General features: G+C 38.2%; 1 protein-coding gene across 4 annotated transcripts in view; it reads right to left on the bottom strand.

Moving 5' to 3' along the window:
• Nucleotides 1-26,193, bottom strand: part of DGKI (diacylglycerol kinase iota) — a 206,354-nt gene that overhangs the window by 117,130 nt on the left and 63,031 nt on the right. For all 4 annotated transcript variants that reach the window (XM_072346703.1, XM_072346788.1, XM_072346853.1 and 1 more), the window contains exons 2-3: nucleotides 12,143-12,251; nucleotides 3,056-3,151 (exon numbers count right to left, since the gene is read on the bottom strand). In XM_072346703.1, the coding sequence (XP_072202804.1) occupies nucleotides 3,056-3,151; nucleotides 12,143-12,251 (205 nt within the window). The remainder of the gene's footprint in view (nucleotides 1-3,055; nucleotides 3,152-12,142; nucleotides 12,252-26,193) is intronic.

The following is a 26,193-nucleotide window of genomic DNA, read 5'->3' as shown; positions in this document are numbered from 1 at the left end:
TACACTGTTCTCTACTAGAAGAACGTTTGCTATGAAACAGGAGATATTTCTCTCTTTACTGAATATATAATTTTCCTCTTGGTATTCTCAACTGTTTTGTCTACTGAAAAAAAATGGGTCAAAAACTCTTCCTACTAAACACTGGACTTTGTGAAAGACAGTAATCTATGGTACTCCAGCTTGTGAACTAGCGATAAGAGTCTCCAGTAACAGATAAGGAGGTTACAGTACAGATCATTGCTCTAAAAGAGAAAAACTACACATGCAAATCAGAGGACTCAGTTCAATCAAGAAGAGTATATCATTTCATACTCATCGTACAGTATTGATTTTGATGGGCCCAATCATTCTTGCAGAAGAAAAAAAAACTATGTCCCTTAGCAGAGAATGATAACTTTCTCACTGAACATTGTGAAATGTACAGCAAGAACAAAATTCTCAACCTATTTCATTAGAATTTACAATATGTTGAAAGTGAAGGAGCAGGGAAGAACACCATTTAGGCTAATTCCGTAGTCATTATGGTTTTACTGACTCTCATAACTACAAAAAGACTCCCTCACTGTGTGTTTGTGTATATGTGGAGTTTGGTCCTCTTGTTTCACTGCAAGAACCATGACACTGTGAAACTCTCCAGGATTTCATTTGTTTTCTAATTTGTTAGCTTTCCTGTTTCCATATTCATCACAAAGACCAAGGTGATTTAAAGAAATCAGTTCTTTAGATGAAAAATTACAAAAATCAAATAGAGATAATGCCTTACAAGCAGCTAATTTTTAAATATCTTAATTTGAATGTGTTCCTGGTGGTGCTGTAATAAGTTACAGGCACATTTTTTGTTTTATTTTTGAGTGAGAGAGAATAGTAAAAATAATAATAATAATAATAATTTTTAAAAAGATAAAAATTAAAAATCAGTCTTCTCCATTTCTTCTATTTTCTTTGATTTATTAAGATATTTCAGCTCCATATTCCAAAGAATACAAAGTCTTTGCAATTGCAACTTAGCTGATTTTTGCCACTTCTCCATTGCAAGCATTTGATCTTATACAGTCTAAATGTAAAGAGGTAAGTCAAAGCAAGACCATGACAGGCATGAAAGATGTAATGGTCTTCAAAAATTCTTCTTTCAAAAAGCTGACCACAACTAATGTTAACTACATTTTCATTTCCATCTCGAGCTCTTAAGGTAACAGAAGCTCTTTATACTGTAACATGTTACAAAAGTAATCACTTCAAGCAAAAGAAAGGCAATTAAAAACTGAGTAACCATGAACTCTACTTAATATGACTCAGTATCTCAAGGCCCATTGGCTGAAATTTCTGCTATCATATAAAATGTGCACCAGCACCATCCCAAATAAAAATGTGAATCAATGGGTATAATTCACCAGCTATTACAGACATTGTTTCCACCTTCTAAAGGTGTTCCTCTAAAAAGCCAAGGCACAGCCTTGCAGTCTTATGCAACACATTATTAAATTTCCATGCCATTTTCAATGAGCTAAATCATGAGGAAATATTTAGTCACTCTATTAAGAACTTAAGAAGAGTCATATTGGGCCAGACCAAAGGTCTACTCAGACACAAATCCTGCCTCCTGATTTTTCCAAAGCCCATTGCCTCAGAACCAATACAACTGTAGGGCAAATGCATTACACTTGTCTTGAATATTGCCCCACAGTCACTACTGTTTTGCAAGTGGGGCTTTCCTTCATAGCCTTCCTAAGCAGACATGTCCTTTCCAGATTTGACCTTTCTGTTGCACATTATAAAGAAACTAATTTGCTTGAGAAGCCATAGGAAGACATTATTAAATTGGAGCTACATAAAGCACTATAGATTTGGATCAAACAAAGTGCCACTAATATTCAAAGTATCAAAATACCTCAATTTGAATGAAATTACTTGATATGCTGCATTTTTAGGGGGTGGGGGTTGGTAGTAAGCAAAGCAAAAATCACAGAAGCAGATTCTAAGGCACCACAGAATGACTTTCCTCACATTTTGGAGCCCAAGAGTCAGGATGCTCATCTGGGCATTGAATCAAAGCAACAGTCTGAACACAGGATCCCCACTCTCTAATAAAGTTTCTCATCTTAACCAGGGAAGACTTCTTTTTTTTTTCATTTATTCTGCTGAAGTGGTTTAACTTTAAAATTAGTTAAGTGAAGATACTTACCCGAACAACCCAACTAGTGATACATGTGTATACATAAGGGCTTTTTTATGATGTTGACCCATGACATGAGGTGGATGGCAGTAGTTTGGCGGTAGAGGACAAACTTTTCTGCAAACATTCTGTTACGTGTTGTTGCTGTGTAACAGAAGGCAGCAGAGGGGGGTCTGACAAAATGGCATCTGATACGAAGCAAAGGCGTATCATTGAATTCCTCCACGAGGAAAAAAATGGCACCCATTGACATTCATTGATGCTTGCTAAATATTTATGGAGACCAAACAGTGGATGTGAGCACAGTGAGGTGGTGGGTGCTGCATTTCAGCAGTGGTGTCAGTGACATGAAGCACAAGTCACATTTGGGACAGCCTTGCACAGTGGGCATGCAGGCTCTTGTTCACTGCTGAGAACACATAAGCTAATGGCGGTATCTATGTTGAAAAATACTGTTTTGTAGATGAGGGTTTGCTCTATCAAATAGTGTCATTGTGCTTTCCATGCCTGTTGTAGTTTCCATGGAAACGAATAGGAGGCATTACTTTCAGAGTTATCTCCATATAAACAAAATAGGCTAGTTTGAATATTTCTGAAATGTCTCAGTAACTTAATTCTTTCCTTCCCATATTAATCAAAACTATTCATTAAGCCTAACCTCATTATGTAAATAATCTGGGTCATTCAAAATTGTTTGAGGGTTTTTTTTTGTTTGTATGTTTTCCCAAGACATTTAGCCCACAATCTTTTGTCCCTTTTGTCAGAACACTCGCACAACAACAGCAGTAAGCAATTCAAATTGCCAGGCTTCTGAGCAGTGTAACAAACCAAAGTCAGGCTCATTATAACAGAAACATAGAAGGGAATCTGAAAATAACTCACTGAGAATTTCACTTGGCAGCTTTCCTCCCCCAGGTAACAGAGGTCCCCAGAAACATTTGTCTCCAACCACAGATGCTCTCCATTAACAGCATTTTCCTAAGAAAAGATTGTGAAACTAACTTGTAAAATTCAGAGATGAGGACAGAAAAAGAAGTTACATTCAATTTTCATCATAAATTAAAAAAATAAAAAACAAATGCACAAAGCCACATATTATCAAGTTAGCTGATCACACTTGTTTATAGGATGCTGATGATGCAAGGAATTATATGACTGCACATGTAAGAAAAACTTTGCCCATGTTCTTCCCATAAGGCTTAGTTTAATGCAAAATTTCATAAACATGCAATATATATAGAACTGTAAAGAAAGAAAAAAAAATCAAGAGATGAAAAAAAACGGTAACTACTTAAATTTCAATTGCAAAAGCCCCAGAATTTGGGACCTGTGACCAAAAGTGCAAAATAACATGACTTTAAGATAACAGGAGAGTTTAGACAAAGAATGATATTTAAAATGGCTGGATCAGCACTATATGCTTGTATATTATACTATATACTATGTATACTATACTGTATACTTAAGAAAACATCCACAAAACATCATCCAGATGAGACTAGACTTGAAGTTGATACCTGAATGTATGACATGTTCCAAAAAGTAATATTTTCAAAATCTACCAAGCATACTGGCAAGAACGATTAGTAGGGTGGTATCTGATTGTACTTCAACACTCTTCTTGTTTAACCAAATACATCCCTCAGTTCTTTACCAATCCTTAGCCTGAGGAAATCTGGTTGTAAAATGACTATAGGTTTCACTCTACTGTAATGCTGGCTCAACTGAAAAGACCACCTTTACTGTACGTTATTTGAACAAAGTGAATAAGCAGGGTTTCTGCTCAGCCAGAATTAAACCATGATGGAAAACACTTTGACAGTCTCTGACATTTGGTTCCCACACTGCAGAAGTCACAAATGATGACGCTTACCAAACAGATGGCGTCCGACAGCAGGATGCTCTGAAATAGCCATTTTAGTTAAAATAATTTGTTCAAAATTCTACTGACAGTTTCAAAGTGATGAAATGAGAAAGTTTCTCTTGCCATGTGGATCTCTTAAGTAACACAGAGAATCAGAAGTGGCAAAATCCTTTGTCTTCTGGAGAACAAGCATGTTCACAGAAGCCACGCTGTCAAATCTGCACATGCTGCCTAACACAGCTAATGTGATCACTTCAAATAAACCCTAAGGAGAATAACAATATGCATTTTTTTATGGTGGGAATCTGCTTGTCCACTGGCCTATCTTCATCAGAAATCTTGCCATTAATATCATATTCAGTATTACTTCTCAACACAAAGGGCTCGATTAGCACAAAGCATGTAGACCAGTCTACTGCCATTGCACTATCTTCGTATAGTTCTACACTGCTCTATACCTTCAATAGTTCTTACCCTTTCATCTGCCTAAACTTTAGACTCTGTAGGACAGATATTCCTGAACTGCACAGTTCAGTGCATGACAGTTTAAAGCTGAGGCTTCTCAGTGCTTTCATAATGCAAAATAGCTTCTGCAGACTTGAACTCACTGAGGCTTAAATCCTTACCCAGATGGCAAGTTTCTGCAACTGGAAATTCTTTCCTTTCAAGTTTATTCTTATATTAAAGCATGTTTCTTTGGCAAGAAATTTATTGCTCTTGCAGCACTTCATGGAAGCCTAGTCACATCATGCTAATAAAATTACTATGCCCACAGTATTGCCCAAAATACTAAATTCCTGTCTAGTTTACAGAGCCAGACAAAACAAGAGGACCAAAGCAAGAGGATATGAATCCGATGTTTGACCTGAGCACATTCTCTGCTGAAAAAATAACACAAACTCACATTACAACCCAGTGCTAAATTTTACAGATTAGAAAAGATGGTTAGGATAGTTTAACTTGGGAAGTTAAGAAAGCATAGAGCTCCTGGGACTTTAAAATTCCATTTAAAAAAATAGATTAAATACCCCTTCAATACACACACATATAACTTACCATCTAGGAATTCCACAGATAAAGTGGCCTATTTCCATAACCCAGTTTAGACTGATTGAGTTTGTTCTCCACTGCTCCATGTTCTATGATAGATTCATTCCTCATTTTCCATCACAGTATAAATAAAATAAGTAGTCTAAAGGGATGACCTTTTTAGTTCATACTATGAGAGAGTTTAGGCAAGACTAGATAATAAAAATGTAAATAACCTGACCTGGTAGAAGTAGTACAACTCCAGATATCCAGTGCCACAAGCAATTTCACAACACCGTGAGGAAATTTACCATCTCAATTCCAGCAAAATGGCATTTCAAAAATCTTCTTTCATCCTGAATTACAGCACAAAGCTGAGATTCCCCACAAAGTAACACCCTACCCCCAAAAGCTTTGGCTGTCAATTACTTTGTCCCAACAGTATCAAAAGTAATTATTTGATCTCCACTGTTTTGAATTTTACAGGGCAGTGTCATTTATATGATCAGACATTTTGTTACTGCTAATGAAAATCAAAACAGCATAGTCAAAGGAAAATGATTTGACCTTTTGCAAGTTCAATTTTTCATTGACTTATAATAGGAGGATATGACAACATTCAATACATTTATATGGAGCAGTTTGACTTCAACAAATCAGTATTTCCAATCAAAAAGAAATTACAGGCAGTACTCCACAAAGTGCTAGACAAAAGGGTATTCCACCTGCCAACACACAGCTGACAGGGGTCACTGGGACTACCTCTAATATGAGCTCTCATTTAAAACAGAACTCAAATACATTAGAGTCTACTTTAACACTTGCAGATTCTGACAGAGACTTTTCCACAACAGATTCCAGTTCAAGAACCTTCTCATAAATAATACCGCAAGCTTAGCATATTTTGTTCTTGATGCCATTATGGCAGGTTTAGAAGCAAATGACAGCTAAAGGGGCAGCCACCCTCTTTCTGTCCCCGACCTCTCAAACTCCAGTCTCACACTCATGCTACTTCCCCCATGCCAGATCTGGTGGCTATGAAATTCTGATACAAAAATCAGTTCAACTGCAGGAAAAACAAATAACAATAACAAAAAACAATGATTTTTTTTTTTTTTAACCAAACCATTCAGACAAAATGTCTCACCCCATGAGCACAGAGCACACAAAGGCTGGATCTAACACAAGGAGTGATGGGTGAAAGGTGGGTAACAGGGCCAACGTGTTTGGTACCAATTCATTATTAGAAGAGATCAACTGATACATCAAAGCATGCTCTAAGGTGACGTGCTTTGCTTTTGACTCACTGTGTAGAGAAAGGGTACCACCCATTGTCTTGGATAAAAGAGGAGTGACCACGGCCTACTATTTTTCAGTCTGGGGAACAGGGAACTATGAACTCTTGTCTAACTTTCCAGCCCTTGCAAGTGAGCACTCAATGCCCTGTGACAAGAAAGAGCCCTGCTCACTGAAGCGGAGCAGCAGTGATCTCCTGGCAGATGCAGCCAGTCTGGTCTTCCAGATAATTACTCTGGATCTGTTACTACCATACTAACAGACAAAAATAACTTCTGAATCACGTATATTCCTTAAATATGAAGCAAAGTACACACAATCCCCTTTCCCTCCCCCCATGCCAAAGTGAAAGAGAAACAGGAAATAACAAACTGGGAGTTTGGGAACAATGAAACTGCTCATGCATGTGCCTGATCATAACTTTCTGTGCACATTTCACTAAATCAACCTGATTTCATCTTTTAGGTGCCCAAGCATGGTTAGATAACAGGCCATTTTTCAGGTAACTCCACATCTTGCTATTCTTTAAGCTGAAGTCACTATGGTTTAAAGGCTACGCACAGAAAGTAATTCAGTTTACCATGTTAAGAAGCCATGGACATTCAGCCAGTCAAATAAGCCAATAAGCCAGTTCTCCCAAATGTTAAGTTTTAAGGATCTGTAACACCGCTTGTAATAGGAGGAGTAGAGCTCTGATCCACTCCTGTCATGACTAGCATTTTGCAAAAAAAAAAAAAAAAAAAAAAAAAAAATCCATTAGATTTCTAAATTGAACTATTAGGAATGCTTTTTTCCCTTTGTTAATACCACAGTGAGAGAGATGAGTCTTCTTACAAGTACACATTTGGGTGACAAAGTTGTGATTAATATATAATTAGTGTTCATCAACACAAATTTAATTAAACATATTTGTAAGCAAAAATGATTAGCTTTAGCCTCCTCTTTTTCAAGATCACTCCTGAGCAGAAAGAAATTTGTTTGGTTGTCTTTTCCCTGAAAGCCTGTCTATTATGTTTTGCTTATATTTTACCCTGAACTCTGAAATTCCAGAGTCTGTAATGTTTATGTTATAAGTAATATCCTAAACATTGATTTTACTACATAAATATGTGAATTTAACTACAAAATGTGCACATTTTGAGAAAATTCTTCACACAAAAATCACCTTTTCTTTAATTATTATGAGTGTAATGGACACAAGACAAAAAAAAAAATAAATAAATCACAGAAACACAATACTGCATCATTAGTTTTTGGTCGTTTTTTTTTAAGAGAGAGATAGAGAGAGGTTCAACTTTTAGACCTAGGTTTGTTACATTCTCTAGTTGTTTTCTGCCATTCTCATTTCCACACTCCCACCAGGCCTTCCCACATCCCTTCATCTACTGCCGATCCCTATGCTCTCTGCTGAGCTTTGGAGATTGTTGTTACTGTCATCTAAAAAATCATCTGTATGCAGAAACAGAACACCATTTGTTTTTATGGATAAGCAACATCTAGATGCTACCAACTGAGATGATGATTCCCTACACTGTCGTGAAACATTTCCTTGGCTGACAACAGCTTAGCTTCAGTCCTTTTGAGAGCAATTGAAAAAAATATTTTAGGAAGAGCACTTTCTGTAATATCACTGAAACCTTTATACCTCTGAAAACATACAAATGGACACCATTTTGGAATATGACAACCCTCTTTTTTCTCTTTAGTTCTCTCTGGAAAGATCAAGTTCCCCAGCATTCATTAAAAAGAAATAGTGGCAATGTAGAATTACAAAGCCTGAACAGTGTTACAGAAGTCATCCACACACAAAATTTCAGAAGTTTTAGAAGTATGCATGGAGCTTCTGTTCAGTCATACACATTATTTTTTATTTTCCAAACAGATTCTTGAACAAACCAAAGTCTGTTTCACTGAAGTACAGGACTGTGATCCTGCCGTTTGCTTTGTTTCCTCTTCTCAGGATCCTGAACTTCACCACCTCATGGTCACTGTATGCAAGGCTGCCAGTGACTGTCACAGTTCCTACAAGTTTGTTCTTGCTTGTAATACAAGGTCCAGAAGAGCACCTTCTTTCAACAAGTTCCTCAATCACTTGCATCACAAAGCTATCACCAGCATATCACAGAAACCTCCTGGATTTCTTGTGTCCTGCTGTTCTTCCAGTAAGCATCAAACTGGTTTAAGTCGCACATGAGGACCCTGGCCTTCAAACATGAGGCTTCTTCCAGTTGTCTGAAGATCTCATCATCTACTTCCTAAACATAACAACTGTAGCAGGCAACATCAACATCACCGGTGTTGGTTTGCCCTCTAATCCTGACCCACAAGCTCTTTACAGTCTTATCATCCATCCCACAGCAGAGTTTCAAGCATGCTTGCTGCTCATACACTGAAGGAGAACTTCCCCTACTCAATATCATAGACTCACCTTACCTAAAAAGTCTTCATCCATGCATTGTGACTCTTCAGCTGCATGTGCTATTACACCATGTCTCTGTGATCCCAAAGTGATCTCAGCCTGAAAGTTTCTACTATTTAGTAGAAAGAACAAAGGTTTTTGTGTTAAAATGTCCCATGCAGCTGAATAGAATCACAGAATGGCTTGGTTTGGAAGGGACCCCAAGGATGATCAATTTCCAACCTCCCTGCCACAGGCAGAGTCACCAACCTCCAGGTCTGGTACTAGACCAGGTTGCCCAGGGCCTCATCCAACCTTGAACACCTCCAGGGATATAGCATCCACAACCTATCTGGGCAGCCTGTTCCAGTACCTCAACACTCTCTCTGTAATAGACACTTTCAACCAATTAATTTTATAAGTTGTTATCACATATTACTAAACACTACAATTTTGAACTTCTACTATCACAAAGCTTTGATGTTTGTTTGTTTTATTTCTTAAGACCTAAAAGTTTCAGGGGATTTTATATGTATAATTATTTGTCCAAAATTACAATATTTCTCCTTTGAAGAACACTCAGCTTGCATCCAGATAACTCAGTTGTGCTTTAACAGTACTTAAAGAACAGATCAGTCTCAAGTATTTTCACTGAATTCCAGGAATGAAAGATGCATTTTCTCACACATCCTTTAAGGGACATAACTAGGACTCTAAGACTGCATGGTCACAGGCCTTAAGTACCTACTGATGAGAAAGCAAGAGACTGGCATCATCAGACAAATACACAGTGGTCAAAAATAAAATAATAATGAGACAGCTTTGGCCAGTAGAAAACACACTAATTTCCTAGTAGCTGTCGATATTTTTGTATGTACCAAAGGCTAAAAGACAATATGTAAGAAGGAAATATAGGATGACTTTACACACACACACACACACACACACACACACACAAAAGAAAATAATTTAAAAAAAAAAAAAATTATTGTTATTTTCCTTGTGAAAATGTGGCAGTATGAAAATAAAGAAAGATCAAGATCCTCAGCAGTACACACGCACTATATGAAGTGCATTGGCCTGTGCTTATTTGAGGATCTGGGCTAGAATTGCTTATTTCATCATTTAACATGTAAGAGTGTTGCCTGAATTGGTGGAGGGTCAGAAAAGAGGCTGAGAATAACAAATATATCACAGAGACTGGTATTCAAGGTGGTTTCTTTTGGTAAGGCAACTTCCACATTGCCCTGTAGCTATAGCATCACTTACTCCTGAAAATATATTGTGTATGACTCTGCTGTGAATAAATATTACTAAATTAGCTACAAGTTAACTTGAATCAGATGTAGAAAATATGATGAGTATTTGCAAGTAAGAGAAAATGAGCATCAGGGATGACAGACAGTAATCACAACACTAAAATATGTATTTTCTTATGTAAAGGGTCTTAAAAACACCTCCATTCTACAGCCAAATAGGCTGGCGTACTGAAAGGCAAAACAATTAATCTGAGCTCTCTCACAAGGTCAGTGACAGGGCAAGAAACAGAAATCCCACTCCCTGAATCAGTGTCCAGTTCACAAGGCCATCTGATAATGACAAATCATCTGCAAAATTGCCAAAAATGAATATAGCCAGGAAATTCTTTCCAGTTACTACTGTGAAGGCAACAAGGATAGATTTCTTTTGCATTTCCTACTGTAAGTTCAACTGACAAATTCTGTTCATTGGAACTTTGGAAATTTCATCAGACATTAGAAAGGTCTCCCAGTATGAGTCCTTGGAGAACCATCTTGGAAATACTGAAGGATTACACAAATGGGGATGCAACATGTTCTGATTAAATCTACCTTCCAGTGACTCACTACAAAGACTTCCTCTCTGGCTCTAATACATCTGGCATCTCTGGCTCTAATACAGTGGTAAGAAACCCCTCATTCTACCAAATATACACCTGGAAATAAATAGCAGTTTTTAAAACCTACCAGTTTTGTTTTTTTTTTTTAATTGACATTCACTACCCATTATAAACTTTGATCCATTTTATCTTCTTCACACCTCCAGATCTCTTCTCTATTATCTCTTTTACTCATGCTTAATCTCTAACCTGCAGAAATCCTGCTCCCTCCAGCATTCATCAGTTTCTACAGCTGGTCAGTCCTGGCTCCTTCCAACATCTGATGTCTTTCCACTCACATCCTTTCTCCACACGATACAGTGTTGACTCACCTCTTCAATCAGTAACAACAAACATTACTTTTTAGGAAGGATAAATCATGGGATTTTGTGGTCTTTTGTTTGTTTTCCTCTTTTGTTTTTGTTTTCAATTACAATTCTGAAAGATGTTTAACTTAGCCTGTACTTTGAAGAAACAGAAATCAAGAGGATCATTTAGAAAGCCTAGATCACTGAAAGCAGGCATATGTTTTAATGCCTTGCTGAATCAGGACCCAAGTTTCCTGCACCTAAAGATCAAGATATTCTCAACTCAAGCTCTTCTATGCATGCTTTCAAACTCATTCTAACACACTCCTCTTTACCATAATGTAAAATCAGACTGAATCCAAACTAGCTTCTTGCAGTGCAGCCTGTAAAATTTTATCCCATTAAACTTTGAATGTTACAGCTGTACAACATCTAGAAAGCCATTCAATCTTGATATAAAAGCCATCTGAGATGAACCATAAGCCATACTCATCAAAACAGAAATTGTCTTTATCCAAAGGACAGATGGGTAGCTCCTTACTGAGAGCACAGTGTAAAATCTACTGCGTACTTTGCTTTAAATGGGCCTTTTTTTTTTCCACCTGCTGGCTTAAGGATCAATTTCTTGACATGCACTAACACATAACTACATTAGACAGTGCAGAAAGTGCATAACCAACCCATTCTGAACTGGTCCAGAAACAGAAGTAGGAAAAGCAATACTGGGGAAAGAAACAGATGCTTTGTGTCTCCAGCCCAGCTAGGATCCAGAAGTTCTGCCATGCTTGCAAAGCATCGTGACCAAAGATTTCTACTGCTGCCCCTACAGACCCAGCCAACCCACCATGAATGCCCAGCCTTAAATTTTGGTGCATAAATTAAAACTAAAAAATCCTGCTACACTAAAATTGAATCACCAATGGATAGCAGTCCTTGTCAAGAAGGCAGTGAGCAAATGTAGCCAGACAGTTCCCAAGACTGGAAAGTCTAAACAACTCTGTCCAGTGCTGCTCAAGTCATTGCTCATTATCATGTCTCTGCCTTCTGCTTGATTTCATAATGGAAGCGTATTGCTAATGACCAGCACTAATACTGACAGCAGTGCAACGTCTAATGTTGTTTTAAGGTTGGAGGGAGCACTAGCCAGAGATACATTGCCATAGAAACAAACACCTACAGTCCACTCTAAGGCTGCCCTTGGTTCCTTCACAGGTCCATTGGAGACTGCAATGTTGAGGGAATGCACAGGAGCCAAGTGTTGGAGGCCTGACCTGGAGATTGCTTTCCTGCAAATTGAAAAGACAAAAAATAGATAAATTGAGGCTATATTCAATATAATTATCCAATATTATCATCCACCCCACCCTTTTCCAGAAGTCAGAAGAGGCAGCATAGCATCTAATTTCAGTTTGGGTTTAAAGGTGCCTGAGTGCCATCTCCTGCTAAAACAGTTTAGGGAAAAAAAAATAATGAAGTAATGTGATCACTGAAAATTACTGCTTAATGAAGATCAGTTACTCAACTGACGCTAAGCTGAAACATCAAACCCAGTGGGCTGCATATGGATCTGTTTGCCAGTTTCAGTGAAATCCTCAATTATTACACTTACACTTATTCTTTACATGCCAGCAGATTCTGCTGAATGAATTAACATGTAGTTCCAAATAGCTTTTACTAGAGGAATGAAATATGAGTTTATACAAAAAAAAAAAAAAAAAAAAGGGGGGGGGGGTTGGGGGAGGAGAGAGCCAGGGGGGTGGATTTTACTTGGTTTGCAGGTTGGGAGAAGTCTTCCATTCAGCATCAAACTACATAAAATATGACACTGGGACACATCCTTTTTGTCAATATTGTCAATATTTTGTCAATCAGAAGATATTGAAGCTGCTTTCCCCTTATATTTAAATACTATCTTTTTGGCCCAAAGACATTCCTTGCACAGATATGTCACTCACAGATGTTGGCCAGCATCACTAGACTAGAGTTCCACAAGGACCGAGTTCATTTCCATCAACCTGTTTCCCCAGCTGCACTCAGTCTTACAAAATCAGCCTTGAATAGCAAGTCATTAGATGGAAGCACAAGACACTGGTGATACAAAGCTCAGTTTCTCTAAGATGGTAGGCTTCATATAATTTCACAGTACTATTGCACCGTCTATTTTTGCACCTGATGACAGTGTCCAAAACAATCTTATAGCTTCAGCTGCAATAATTTCAAACAGGAAAAAAAAAAAAGACTAACAACAAAAACACATCAAGGAGAGATCTCTCCTTTTGTATTGCCCAATGCACTCAACTCCCGCGCAGTGAAACGACAGTCTGTGTAAAGTACATTTTCATGGTACCGCTCCCACAGTGCAACAGCTATTTATAGCATCTTCCAGTCTTACCACTGTCTCATGGCAATAAAGGTCAATTGAGCCAGTAACGACAATCCAGGTCAGCCATATGCTAAATAAATCATTTCATTGTCCCGAAAAAACACGGTGCAATACATATCCAGTCTAAAGGAGCTTGGACGCCTCACAGCTCATAATATACATCCAGAAAAATGGAGTGGGCTCAATTAGAATGTCTTAAATTCTCTTTTCTGTGGGTAGCACAAACAACTGAGCACTTCAACAGCCTCTGAGCATCCTGTGCCCCCTTTCCACTTAAAACAAGCTAGACATTGACATTAAAAGACTTTTCCAAGATATTTTACACTTGAATAAAATCCATTAGAAGAAAAGAGCCCAATGAAAAGACTTTTGCTCCTTGGCAATGTATCAAGATGGAGCAATTTAGGCACAATTTCAGTCAGGTATTTTAGCAGAATATAATCTAACAGATCTTCTCAAGGACGAGACAAAAGCCTTAAAGCCTTAAAGAAACACAAGAAACTATAAAAGTATATTTTAAAAAAATGACATTCTTTCTGTAAATTGTCCAAAATTTGGCAGCCTCCTTCCATGTTGACTTGCTAGCAATCTGGTTATTGTCTATTACTAAACACAACAGTACATTCTTCTACCTAACCATATTTATAACATGACCGTTTGTTCTGGTGAAGGTGGAGCTGTATCCCATTATTCACCTTGCATCACTCACTACTTAGTCCTGCCCTCATAATAGAAGAAGATAGCTTTCACTTTGTGCAAAGTACTCAAGCAAAAGTGGCTAAATAGGTGTTTGTAATTAATCTTTATCGATGAAAAATGACAACATGTTCACCAAACTCTGCTTAAAGCCTATTACTTGCCAAACAATACAGCCAGTAAGGCTGCATCAATCCACTACACAGATTAAATAAAGCAAATATTGCAATGAATATTCCAGGAATAAATTTATCTGACCCAGTCTGAGGACAAGGCTCCCAGATGGAAAGCAAATTCAGCACACATAGAAGGTAAATATGCCTAATTAATGGCTACAGACATCAAAGCATCAAGCCTTGGATACTCTTTCAAGTCAGAATTACAGACATGCAAGCCTCCTGTAGCAGAACATGACACATGGCCCACATTCTCTTTAAAGGCAAGCAGAGGTCAGAGAGTCTTTTAGGGGATGCTTGGCAGAGATATGCAAAAACAGTCAGTCATTCCTTTATGTGCCAGGTTAGATTTAGGACTTTGGCTGGAAAGCCCACAAAACATAGGCATGAAAATGCCTTTTTCCAGGTTTGTTTCAACACAAAAACCTTAATGATTGCAGGAATCACAAAATTGCATGAACCAGTCAGAAATAATGCTTATACCTGAAGGCAAGCTAGAAATGCCCACACCTACACCATTTCTTGTCAGAACTTTATTGGGGACAAAAAGACAGTGTCAGAACACCATGTTTACTACAGAAGCCTTTCCCACAAATAAAGAGGTTAGTCTAACAACAAGCACATGACTTTCTAATAAGCATAATGCAGAAGATAGAGGGAAAAAATAGGGGGAAGGGAGAGTAGAATGAATCTGATAATAGAGCAGATGCTGAGTATCCAAGAGACTATCTCATATTAACCTAACTAGCACAGTATACTATCTGGCACTTTTCCAATAGAAAGGTAACATGAGAGGTTTTCAGTAAGCATTCCTAGTAATTTCCTTTCTACTGTGCCAAGTGAATGAATGAAAGCACAGCTCTCCAAGACCCATTTAAGGGCCGATTGCCACTGCAGAAGGATCTCTTTCTGGAGGTTGCTCATTTTGGAGTTTGTCTCTGAACCTAGGACACAGATGAGCATTTTCATTTACTTTCAATTATCTCTTTCCACCATGGTAATCTTTCTAGCTATGCCACTCCGTATATTTGTTGATTATACACAACAGCAAGGAAATGCTGTGTCCTACCATAATCTATATTTTCTTCATTAATTTTGAAAATCAGGTAACAGTAATTTGTAGTAGGTGGAATTATCAATCCATCTAACACATGAGCACTGTGAATAAGTATAGGTGCACATACACGTGTATGTTATTACATATGTAGGACAAAAATATCTGATACTAAATCCATAGCTGGTTAGGGAAACTCCAACACAGAAGCTGGCTATCTTGGAAACCAAAAGCAATCTGCCATTTAGGCTTGTCAGGTATAACAAATGGAAAGAAAGAAAGGAAGGGAAAGGAAGGGAGGAGGGAGGGAAGGAAGAGAAGGAAGGGAGGAGGGAGGGAAGGAGGGAAGGAAGGAGGGAAGGAGGGAAGGAAGGAGGGAAGGAGGGAAGGAGGGAAGGAGGGAAGGAGGGAAGGAGGGAAGGAAGGAAGGAAGGAAGGAAGGAAGGAAGGAAGGAAGGAAGGAAGGAAGGAAGGAAGGAAGGAAGGAAGGAAGGAAGGAAGGAAGGAAGGAAGGAAGGAAGGAAGGAAGGAAGGAAGGAAGGAAGGAAGGAAGGAAGGAAGGAAGGAAGGAAGGAAGGAAGGAAGGAAGGAAGGAAGGAAGGAAGGAAGGAAGGAAGGAAGGAAGGAAGGAAGGAAGGAAGGAAGGAAGGAAGGAAGGAAGGAAGGAAGGAAGGAAGGAAGGAAGGAAGGAAGGAAGGAAGGAAGGAAGGAAGGAAGGAAGGAAGGAAGGAAGGAAGGAAGGAAGGAAGGAAGGAAGGAAGGAAGGAAGGAAACATTCTCATTTTGCTAAAAAGTCAAGGCAAGATTTATTATTAGATCAAAGGATCACTTTATTAGATCAAAGGATACATATTTGATGAGGGGAGATTTGAGTTTATATACCAGGATTTGGCTTTATTGAACCTTTTCCTTGTCCTTGGGCATAAAAGAATTTTGTTCAGTGAGTGGCTTAGACTGAGTAGTTATGCCTCAATCCTCAAAACCACAAAAGACAATCAGTCAGTAGTTGTCATCTGAGTATTTAAAAAAATAATAATAGTTACAAAATAAAGAGCATATTAGCACTTCGCATGGTTAACAGATTAAGCATTTTAATTGTCACTGAGGTTGGTGTTGTTGCATTTCCATGCTGGTGCTGTCCTCCTTTTTACAGAGGCAAAAGTAGAGTCCCAGCTGGAAGACTGAGAAATCAGAAAAATGCAGGGACTGGTTTTCTGGTCTTATGGCTAGGCCATCTCAGTTGAAGGTAACTTCTGTATCTACCAAGAAAAAAGCCAGTCATTTGCACAATACCAGTTAAGTGTAAGTGCTCTGTTTTTCTTAAATATTCAGCGTAGACAAATCCCATGTCTCTAAGCTCTCAGGTCAGCCAACCGCAATGTGGAAATTCCTGCACAAGGCCAGGCAATGCCTGCACTGTGTATGCATAATCTGTAAGTGCTAGAGTTTGTTGGAGGTGGTTTTCACTCCTGCGTTTTGGTGCTTTTGGAAGTCATGAACAAAACATATTGGCTGAGTTCTGGTATTATTTCAGTGCTCCACATGCATCTCTGCTGACTGCATGGCATTCTGGCTACCTGCTGCTCCCAGTTTTCCTTCAAGGCATGCAATACTCTCCTTTGCAGCAACCACAAGACAAAGGACTCAATTCCACTCTATGATTTCCAAATCTTTTACATTTACATTATATATAAGAGAAGACACCTCCAAACAAATAAATAATAATAATAAAATAAAAAAGAAAAAAAAAATCTTTCTGCTCTTAGATTTCTTTTCTGACAATAGCCAGTAGCATGGTATTTAGAGAAGCACTGGCACTACTTGAGTAATCTTTTCCCCTGACATACTCCAGTCTCAGTTTCCAGTAATTAGTAGTCTGAGGACTTCCTGAGCTGGAGACTGCTTCCAGACCTTTGGGCTTAATAGTCTGTAATGGCTCTTTACTCTAGGAATGTGCTGGTCCTTCCCTAAACCCATTTATACTCTTGGTCTCCACAGCAGCCTATGTAATGAGCTACACAATTTAATTTAATTACGGGCAGTGCAAAATACTTCCTTCTGTCAGTTTCAAAAATTCTGTTTGATAATTTAATCGGAGTGTCATATTGTGAGGAACAGTGAGCAATAATCTGCTCTTCTACACCTTCTGTGATTTTATGAATCTCTGTTCTGATACCCCTTCATTCATTCTTCTTGTCTTCTCCCACTTGGAAGCACCCTAGACCGTTTAGGCTTTTGCTCATGCTGAGATTGGCACATCTTTGTTGACCTTTTCAAGCTAAGTTACATCTTGAGAAGATAGGATTGCCAGAACACGAACAAATTTTCAAATTCTGTCCACACTAAAGGTTTATTCAGTGGTATCAGTGTACTTTTTGTTCCCTTTTTCCTTCATGTTTTCAGCCTTTCTCATCTGTTATGATCACTGTGAGCACCAAAGTAATCGTTTCATAGTACTCGGTCATCCACAGATATCTTTTCCTGAGTGCTAAACACTAATATGAGGTCCAAACTTTTAGGCTTTCCATACCTCAAGTGTATTATTTTTGCTTTTGTACATTTCACATTTCAACTACAATTTGTGTCATTCAGCATCATGAGATCTTTCTGCTAACTTTACATCAGCCTGTGCCCACCCCAAATGACTACAAAGAGCAACAGCAAGCTTGAACTCCTCACACTTTGCTCTCTGTCAGGCTCAGTGTGCTGAGCAACACTGCTGCCACCACAGATCTGCAGGTCATCAGAGGTAGACTCCCACCCCACTAAAAACCCTGCCATTATACATTTCAGTTGTTAGCTGAGCACATGAAGATCACCCCTCCCGGACCTACTTTCTGCTCCAGAAACCTTTTCCCCATCTTGATGGGAGCTGTGTATGTACTCCCTCAGTCAGAATGCAGCCTTGTGCTTCTGCCTGCAATTTCTGTGGGACTCATGAATCCTGGCTTCCCTGAGGAAAGCAGTGCCAGCTCTCCTCCACAACATCATATTCAACCGTATATTTATTATCCTACATTTTATCAGCAGCCATACCTGTTTCTATCATAGATTGAAACTTACTGCTGGGTTACCACAGCAGTACCCTGTAGGCCTTATGTGAACATTTAATCGCCTTTTGGACTGGATGTGATTTAAGAGAAGATGTAAAGTTCTCTTAGCTATTTATTGTTTGCATTCCTTCAAAACACTTAGCAAAATGAAATCTTTTTGATTAGTTATTGGCCCTTTTACCAATGTATTTTTTAGCCTCTTACATTAACCTCCATTTTCATCAGGTTTATCCACATGAATAGGACACTCAGGCATCCTTGGTGGTGAACACTGATGTAAGAAATTAAATTAGTACTCAGGAGAAATGGACTTATGAAATACCTGCTTCTGCTCATCACTGATTGCTTGCTGCCCAGGGAAAAACAGAGATGTTGGTAGCTTCCCAACCATCCAGCATCAGCTCCTCCAACAGAACATAGAATCAATGAATCAGCTGAGTTGGAAGAGACCCTTAAAGGCCATCTAGTCCAGCTCCCCTGAAATGAACAGCTAGATCAGGCTGTTCAGAGACCCATTCAGCATGGCTTTGAGCACCTCCAGGAATGCAGGCACCCACTGCCTCTCTAGACAATCTGTGCCAGGGCCTCACCACCCTCATCATAAAAAAACTTCTTCCTTATACCCACTCTAAATCTCCTCTCTTTTAGTTTGAAACAATTTCCCCTTTTCTATCACAACAGACTCTGCTAAAATGCCTGTCCCCCTCTTACTCATAGACACCCTTTAGTTATTGAAAGGATCTTTCCTTCCTCGCTACACAGTCCAGCAGCAAAAACTACATTGAAAACAGTACGTCTGTAAAACACGGTGGCACTGAGCAGCTCTGCTTTCAGCCTTAAGCCCAGCTCTCACCCATCCAACAGGAGTGCTCTTGTCCACAAGAGACCAACTTAGTGACAATGAAATAAATTTCCATTAATTATCTAATTAAGAATTTCAAACAGCAAACCCAGTGCTGAGATGTGACTACTGTATGTCAACTCGCCAAGTAAGAGTGCTCAAATTATCAAACAAAACACTATATCCAGCTTTTATTTGACCGAAGAGGGACATCTAAACTTTGTCATCATTTTTGAATAAACTAGCTGATCAACTGGAGATACAAGTAATACAGAGGAATCCCGTGAATGGAAATAAACAACAGGCAAAAGAAAAGGCGCAAGAGAACTCCAGAAAGTTTGGTCAGGATAACAAAGAGCCTCTGCCATGCTGTGTTGTGTTTTATGAGTAAACACATTCATTCCTGTAGCATTAACACAATGGCATACTTCTTCAAAAGGTACTGTGGGTCCACAAGTGGCAGGTTACTTTCTTGTCCCAAAAGAACCAAACAGATGATGAAACAGGCTGTGTTGAAAGTGACATTCCTCCACTGTATTATTAATATGTTGGTAGTTTTTTTTAAATGCAGTCATGGAAATTGACACTGCCCTGCAGTTATACTTGGAGCTCAGATTACTTGTCAATACAGCACAAGTCAGAACAGCGCAAATGCCAGCCAAAGTTCTCCACCATATTAATTTTTCTATTCTCTTCTCAGCTTTGCTAGTAGGCATATATTAAGCATAATATTCTACCATCTGAAAAGTAAATTATGGACTTAATTAGATCTGGAGTTATGTCAAATTCCTCAGTTCTTTTAATCTTGTCTTATATCGAGCCTGTCTTCTCAAAAGTTATTGAGACTATGCCATTTCTTATTAGGTCTTGCCAAGGGGACCAATATTTTGATCTGAATCTATAAATCACTTTGAAGTCTATATTGCCTTGAAATGACTTTTTTCCTATGCACCTTCATCAGCCAGGCCCTGGGTACCCCCACACACTTCTAACAAACAATAAGGAAAATTAAGGTGCCCTGGATCCAGTCAGGTAATTAAGCAGATACTCAAGAAAGAATGAAACCAAGTCATGTAGAATTATCTGAGCTCCTATCAGAGCTCAGGTTTATTTATATCACTGGATTATCACCAGATTCTTGGTCTTCTTTTGCTCTTAAATTATTCTTCAGTTTTTTTTTCAAATAGGATTAAATATCAAGGACACTTACAATAGAAGACAACTAGATTTTAGGACCAAAGTCCTTCACAAGGTTTTGTTTAAATGTGTTGTTTCTGAAATATCTACAAACACCATCATTTCTATTATAGCAAAAACATGAAAGTCCTTGGAGGACTCCTTGTGGTAACAGAAATGCCAACTTTAGTTTTTGTGAAGAGGAAAGGAAAAACAAAAGCAATACAGGTGGTGATCTAACAAAGATGAGGAGTGCCCTTTATCTCTGTAATTCACCTAGAGAGACTAACAAAGGAGCCCAGGAAAGGTCAAAGAAGGAAAAAATGCTTTCTTGAACTAAATTACTTTGTCTTATTTTTACTGCATTAAAAAACAACTTGATTTAGGAGAGAGTTTTTCAGCCTTTAGTTCTCCAAGCTATAAATGCCAGGTCTGGGAAAGACCTTCCAAATAGTAAAAACGTATTATTTGTTACAGGCAAATGTATCATATGTTTGCACTCATAAAGCTAACAAGACCCATCTCAAATTAGTCCCATTGTTTCTTTTCTTACTCCTACTGAGAAGCTATGCCCAGTCTCCTCTGCTGGTTCAGTTTGTTTGTAATTTTCACCCTAAGTGTTTTCCATACAATCTTCCTTAAAATTACTATTGTTTGAGTTCTCACATTCTATTCAAAGAATCAAAACCTAATCTACAAACTTCAGCTTTTGTATGATACTTCTACCGAATAGAAGGCACCCATAAGCCTTGATCTGAAAATCATTAAGCATTTGGATCAAAACCCTTTGGGTGAGGTTATGTTAGGATAAAGACACATATACAAACCTGGAATATCACATTTGCTCAACTGATGCCAGAATCTTCAAACTGGGATAATAAAATTTAATCACTATCTTTCCAAGTAAACAATGAGAAATGCTCTAGGGAAATCCAAGTATAAATGATTTCCAGCTGCATCATAGAATCGCCATCAGAATTACAGAAGATTGATACGTTTTTATTTGAAAAAGCAAAGGAAGTCTGAGTGTGAAGTATTTTCATGAAAATGAATTTGATTCAGACAAACTCACAGTACATTCCAGGACCTGTGTCCAGTAGTTCAAGTATAGATGCAAAATGATGAGCAAATTAAATGGATGTGATTATGGTATGATCATGTTATTTATTTTCCCTATAATAAGTTAAAATCATACATACTGATTTTTGAAAGCGGTACAGAGAGCCTATGAGATCATTCTGCCAAACAAAAGAGAATAAGATTGAAGGGTCCTTCTTGGTGATATCAAATGGTATTCATTTCACATGAAAGATAATGAAGGAGTGAGGAGAACAACACAAGACAGGGAGGAATGGCTTCAAATCCTCAGAAGCTTGGAACAGTACATTTAAAAAAGTGATAGAGTTTTATTTTTCATCTTTTAACATCAGTCTTGAAAATGTTTTCTTGCCTCTCAGATGCTAGCACATTGCTTTAAAAATCAACTAGTTTAAGGTAATTTCTCTATCAGACCAGGATCTTCTGAAGACATATGTTATTTACACAAGCTGAAATGTCATTATGACTCAAGAACTGTATGGCCTCACACAAACTATGCAATAAAATATTCCGACTTTCTCCTTTTCTACAAATCAAATGTGTGTCTTGCAGTTTTGCACTGCAAGCTGCAGACAGTTCATACAAATGTGATTTTTATTTATTTTTTTTTTATACTCTATTTTCATGTCCCTGAATCGTTGTGCCTTTTCCTTTTGTTTTTTTGTTTTGTTTTGTTTTGTTTTGTGTGTGTGTAGACTCTTTGCCTTGAGAAAGGAAATAATCTGAAATTCAATTCTCACGACCCTTCACTACATTACCCATTTACAAGCATCCATTTAGTAAGTAGAAGAGATTCAGAGATTCATGGGTTGAAATTAAGATTATCATTTTCTGAGTGTGCAGAGAGAAAACAAAATAGGTAATAAAGATCCATACTCACTAGTCAAGAAAAAAAAAAAAAAAAAAAAAAAATCAAGATTCTCAGACAGTAGATTAAATAAAGGAATATTTTATGCGAAAGGAATTTTGTGACCAAATATTTATACAGGAATCAAACCATCTTCCAAGACAGACAAATACCTGACTGAAGGAATAATCCAGAACAAGAGCAAGCTTTCAAACAATCCAGAATAGTGTTTTTATTACAAAAGATTTTGAAAGCATACAAGACATAAAAATAGTCCTTATTTTGAGAGACAAGTTAGACTTTTGAATTCCAAATAAAATTTTTACAGAAAGGATATCTGTCCAGATAACCAAGTGGGGAAGGAAGTTCAGGTTTTGCCTGAATCATTCATGGACACAAAATAAAGGCCTACATTTACTTTTCATTAGAGCGATACTTGAGAAAGTCAGATAACAAGCAAGACTATCACTCAAAAAGCAAATTATATTTTCTCTTGAAGGAAGGAAGGCAGTGACTGAGATACGACAAAGCTTTTGACCTCCATATTCCCTCTCCAGGACTGTATGAAAAATAAGAACAGAGACAAAAAAGTTTCAACAAGCACCTCTTTCTTTCTCATTCCTCAGAACTAAGACTGTATAGTTCAACACCAGAGCTTCTGTCCCTAGAAAACCTTCTGTTTTGAAGCACTTGAGACAATGAGCCCTTAATTCCTAGCAGGGTTATCGGGCTGGACAAGTGTTACCATGAACATGCACCTTTATCCCACCACACTGTTCTTGACTTTATTTTTTTTTTACTTTAAATTTTAGGATGAAAGACTTGGAAACTAAGGGATAGCTGTTCAGCTCTTCAGGTCATCTTCATACAGGCCAAAAACACCACATTTTCAGTTTATGAGCTTCAGCCTAGGCAAGGAATGAAGAATCTGAGTAGCAAAAATGATCCATAATAAGCCATGATCTTTCTGAACATCCCACCCCCCATATTCAACTGGCAATTCCAAAATGAGAAGAAAAAATGTCCACTTGATGTCACACAAGAATAAGCTTCTAGAACTAGAGAAGAAGCAGAAAATGGTTTGAGTCAGAGAGGCATTAACCTCAGGATACTCAGCATGTTTATATAACATTAATTCATACTCATATATCCCTGAATAAAACATGAGTTGCCTCCAAAAATATTTATGTTTCAAGCTTATTTGTGATAATCAGCTTCGCAGTTGTGTGTAGCCATTCACAAATCAATCTCTTCACACTGAACCTTAGCATTTTTGCCCAGAGGAGCATTTCACATGGGATTAAGAAAACATACTTTGTGTCATGTAATGTTAAAAATCTCACTGGAATTGTATTGAGAGCCTGCTGCATGCCAAGGACACTGAAAAGGGTGCCGTGATGAGGGTCCAGGTACTGTCAAATCAGGAGGGAAGCTGCTGCAATCCCTCCTCATTCCAAGGGACAGCTATCACAGATCTACACCCAGGTCAGCTTGCAGTCTTCAATTAGGTAAGCTTTTGAGGTAGTGCTGTGGCACAGAAGTACAGATGTTACACCAGCTAGAGAAATGATCATTGTGACTGAAAAGAAAGTGGAGGTCTTCAGTACTGATTAGCAGCTCTGCTGGATTTAATTAACAAGATGCTGTAACTGGAGTCTTTTTATGTTTTGGAACCAATTTCAGAAATGCTCATTTTTTCTCATTATCTGCCCTTTAAGCAGTTTCTCTCTTTTTTTCATCTAAATTCTGTTAAAATATACATATGGGGTTTTTCTTCCTCCCTGTTGACTCACCAGTTGTAGATATGCAAGCTAAGAGAGACAATACAAAGGACTGTCAAATGCACATATCAAGCGAACAGCAGGGAGGAGAAGATTTATTTTCCTCTAATTTCTTTTTTGGCAACTGAAGTACTGGGTCCTGCTTCTGAAGTGCCTATAGATCCTGAGGAAAAGGCACAGTAAATTGATGGCACTCCTCAGGGTCAGGCAAATTTTAGATGTCAAGTTCTTGGAAACACGGTCAGGCTGGACCAGGCTCTGAGTACCGTGGATCTAGCTGTAGATGTCCCTATTCATTGCAGAGGAGTTGGACTAGATGACCTTTAAGTGTCCCTTCCAACTGAAATGATTCTCTGATTCTGTATCTTGACAGAAGCTTTGTGACTGCAATACTCCCACACCTGGGAGAGATCTGGGCCATGCCATGCTACTTGAACTTTTTTTAATCTGAAAGATTTTGACAATGCAAAGGGGACTTACAATGGCATGCTCTTAGCTCCTGTATTAATGCATAATTTGTTGGAATCATTTGGAGAGAAATTTGAAATGAAATCACTGAATAAGACCACCATAGGATCAAAGGAAAATAATGCCTGTTTATGAAAGATAAAAGACTTGCTTCTGAGGCTTCCTTCTACCAGCGAGCATTTAAGACATGCAAATAACAGCAGAGGAGATTAGTATCCCTTACCATCAAATTAGCAGAGAAAGAAGAATCCACTGCACAAACATCTTGCACACTTTCACCCTGCAGCATCTCACACTCAGCACAGAAGTAACACTTGTAGCAATGAGAAAGTACATTAAATCATCCAATTCAATCAGTCCATCTTTAGCCTTATCTTTTTCCTCCTGCATGCTATAAACATGTGTCCTGTAAGATCTGGTCTCTGTGGGAAATGTATCCTCATTTTACAACTGATGAATGGCAGTGGTCTCAGCCTGAAGCATCTCCTGCTAGATAAAAATCAGCAAGAAAAAGGGACTTGCTCATCTTTGCTTGGAACATCCCTCTCTTCAGATATAGTGCTATTAAAAGAAAAAAATATTTGACTCCTCTGAAATAACATTACATTGAAGTTTTCTTGAAAGATGATGCTATTACATAAGCCTGACACCAAAATGACAGTAAGGTGCAGAAATAGCATACCATATTTTTGCCTCTATCACAAAAGTGATTTATTTGGACAGTAACCATCCCAAGATATCCTGCATGTTTTTCGTAGCTGAAAGGTACAGAAGGTGCCAGGCCAGACTATCTTCTGCAAGCTTACTGAGCAACAAATGAACTCAGAAGAGAAAAATCTGACCTTTTCTCAGTATGAAAAACTAAATTACTTTAGAAGATCTAATTAGACCAACATATGTTATAAATATGAATACAATGCTCTATTTAAGAGTAGGACAACCAGTTACTCACGGTTACTTTCCCAGAATTCAAAAAATCACCAACTGTTATGCCAGTTTATAAAGAGAGTTTTCACAAAATAACGGAGAGTAAAGATGGGTGGAAAGAAAGATAAAGACATTTTAAATATAGTCTTACTCAAGAGGCAACATTGCTCCCCTTCCAGTGATGTTCCTGATGTAGTACAGAACATCTCGATCAAAAGTTGGGAACAAGCCACAGAGATTTTGAGGTCACTGGACAGATAGATAAGTTATAAAATATTAAGTAGAGCATGCTTAGATGCTGCTCCACCTAGGATTTAAATGTAATTTAGTATAGATTTCTGCCAGTCTCAAGGTGACATAATAGGTCAGTACTACTGATGACAGCAGAGACAGCCACTGCTAACAGATGGGTGAGCTGTAGACCAGAACTGTGAAAAGCAGAAGCATGTTGCTGCGTGCATGGCTGGTAAACAGTAAGTGTACTCGCATCTACATCAGCAGCTGGGAAAGAGAGGCCTGCCAGAGCTTACAAATTTTAAAGTACCACCTAAGTGGCAAAAGTAATGTGACCACAGGAGACATCCTTGCCCTCTCCCTATCACAGCAGTTGTTACAGCATCTCCGCAGGCACCAACACAGCCCAACAGTAGCATTCAGGTTTTCAAGTCACGAGGCAGTACCAAAAGGTTAAGGAAAGTTCCTACAGAGAAGAATCCACTAGGGAGGCA

This window comes from Excalfactoria chinensis, chromosome 1 (assembly GCF_039878825.1).
Source record: "Excalfactoria chinensis isolate bCotChi1 chromosome 1, bCotChi1.hap2, whole genome shotgun sequence".
In the NCBI taxonomy this organism is placed as follows: Eukaryota; Metazoa; Chordata; class Aves; order Galliformes; family Phasianidae; genus Excalfactoria; species Excalfactoria chinensis.
This window is presented reverse-complemented; position numbering and strand designations above follow the sequence as displayed.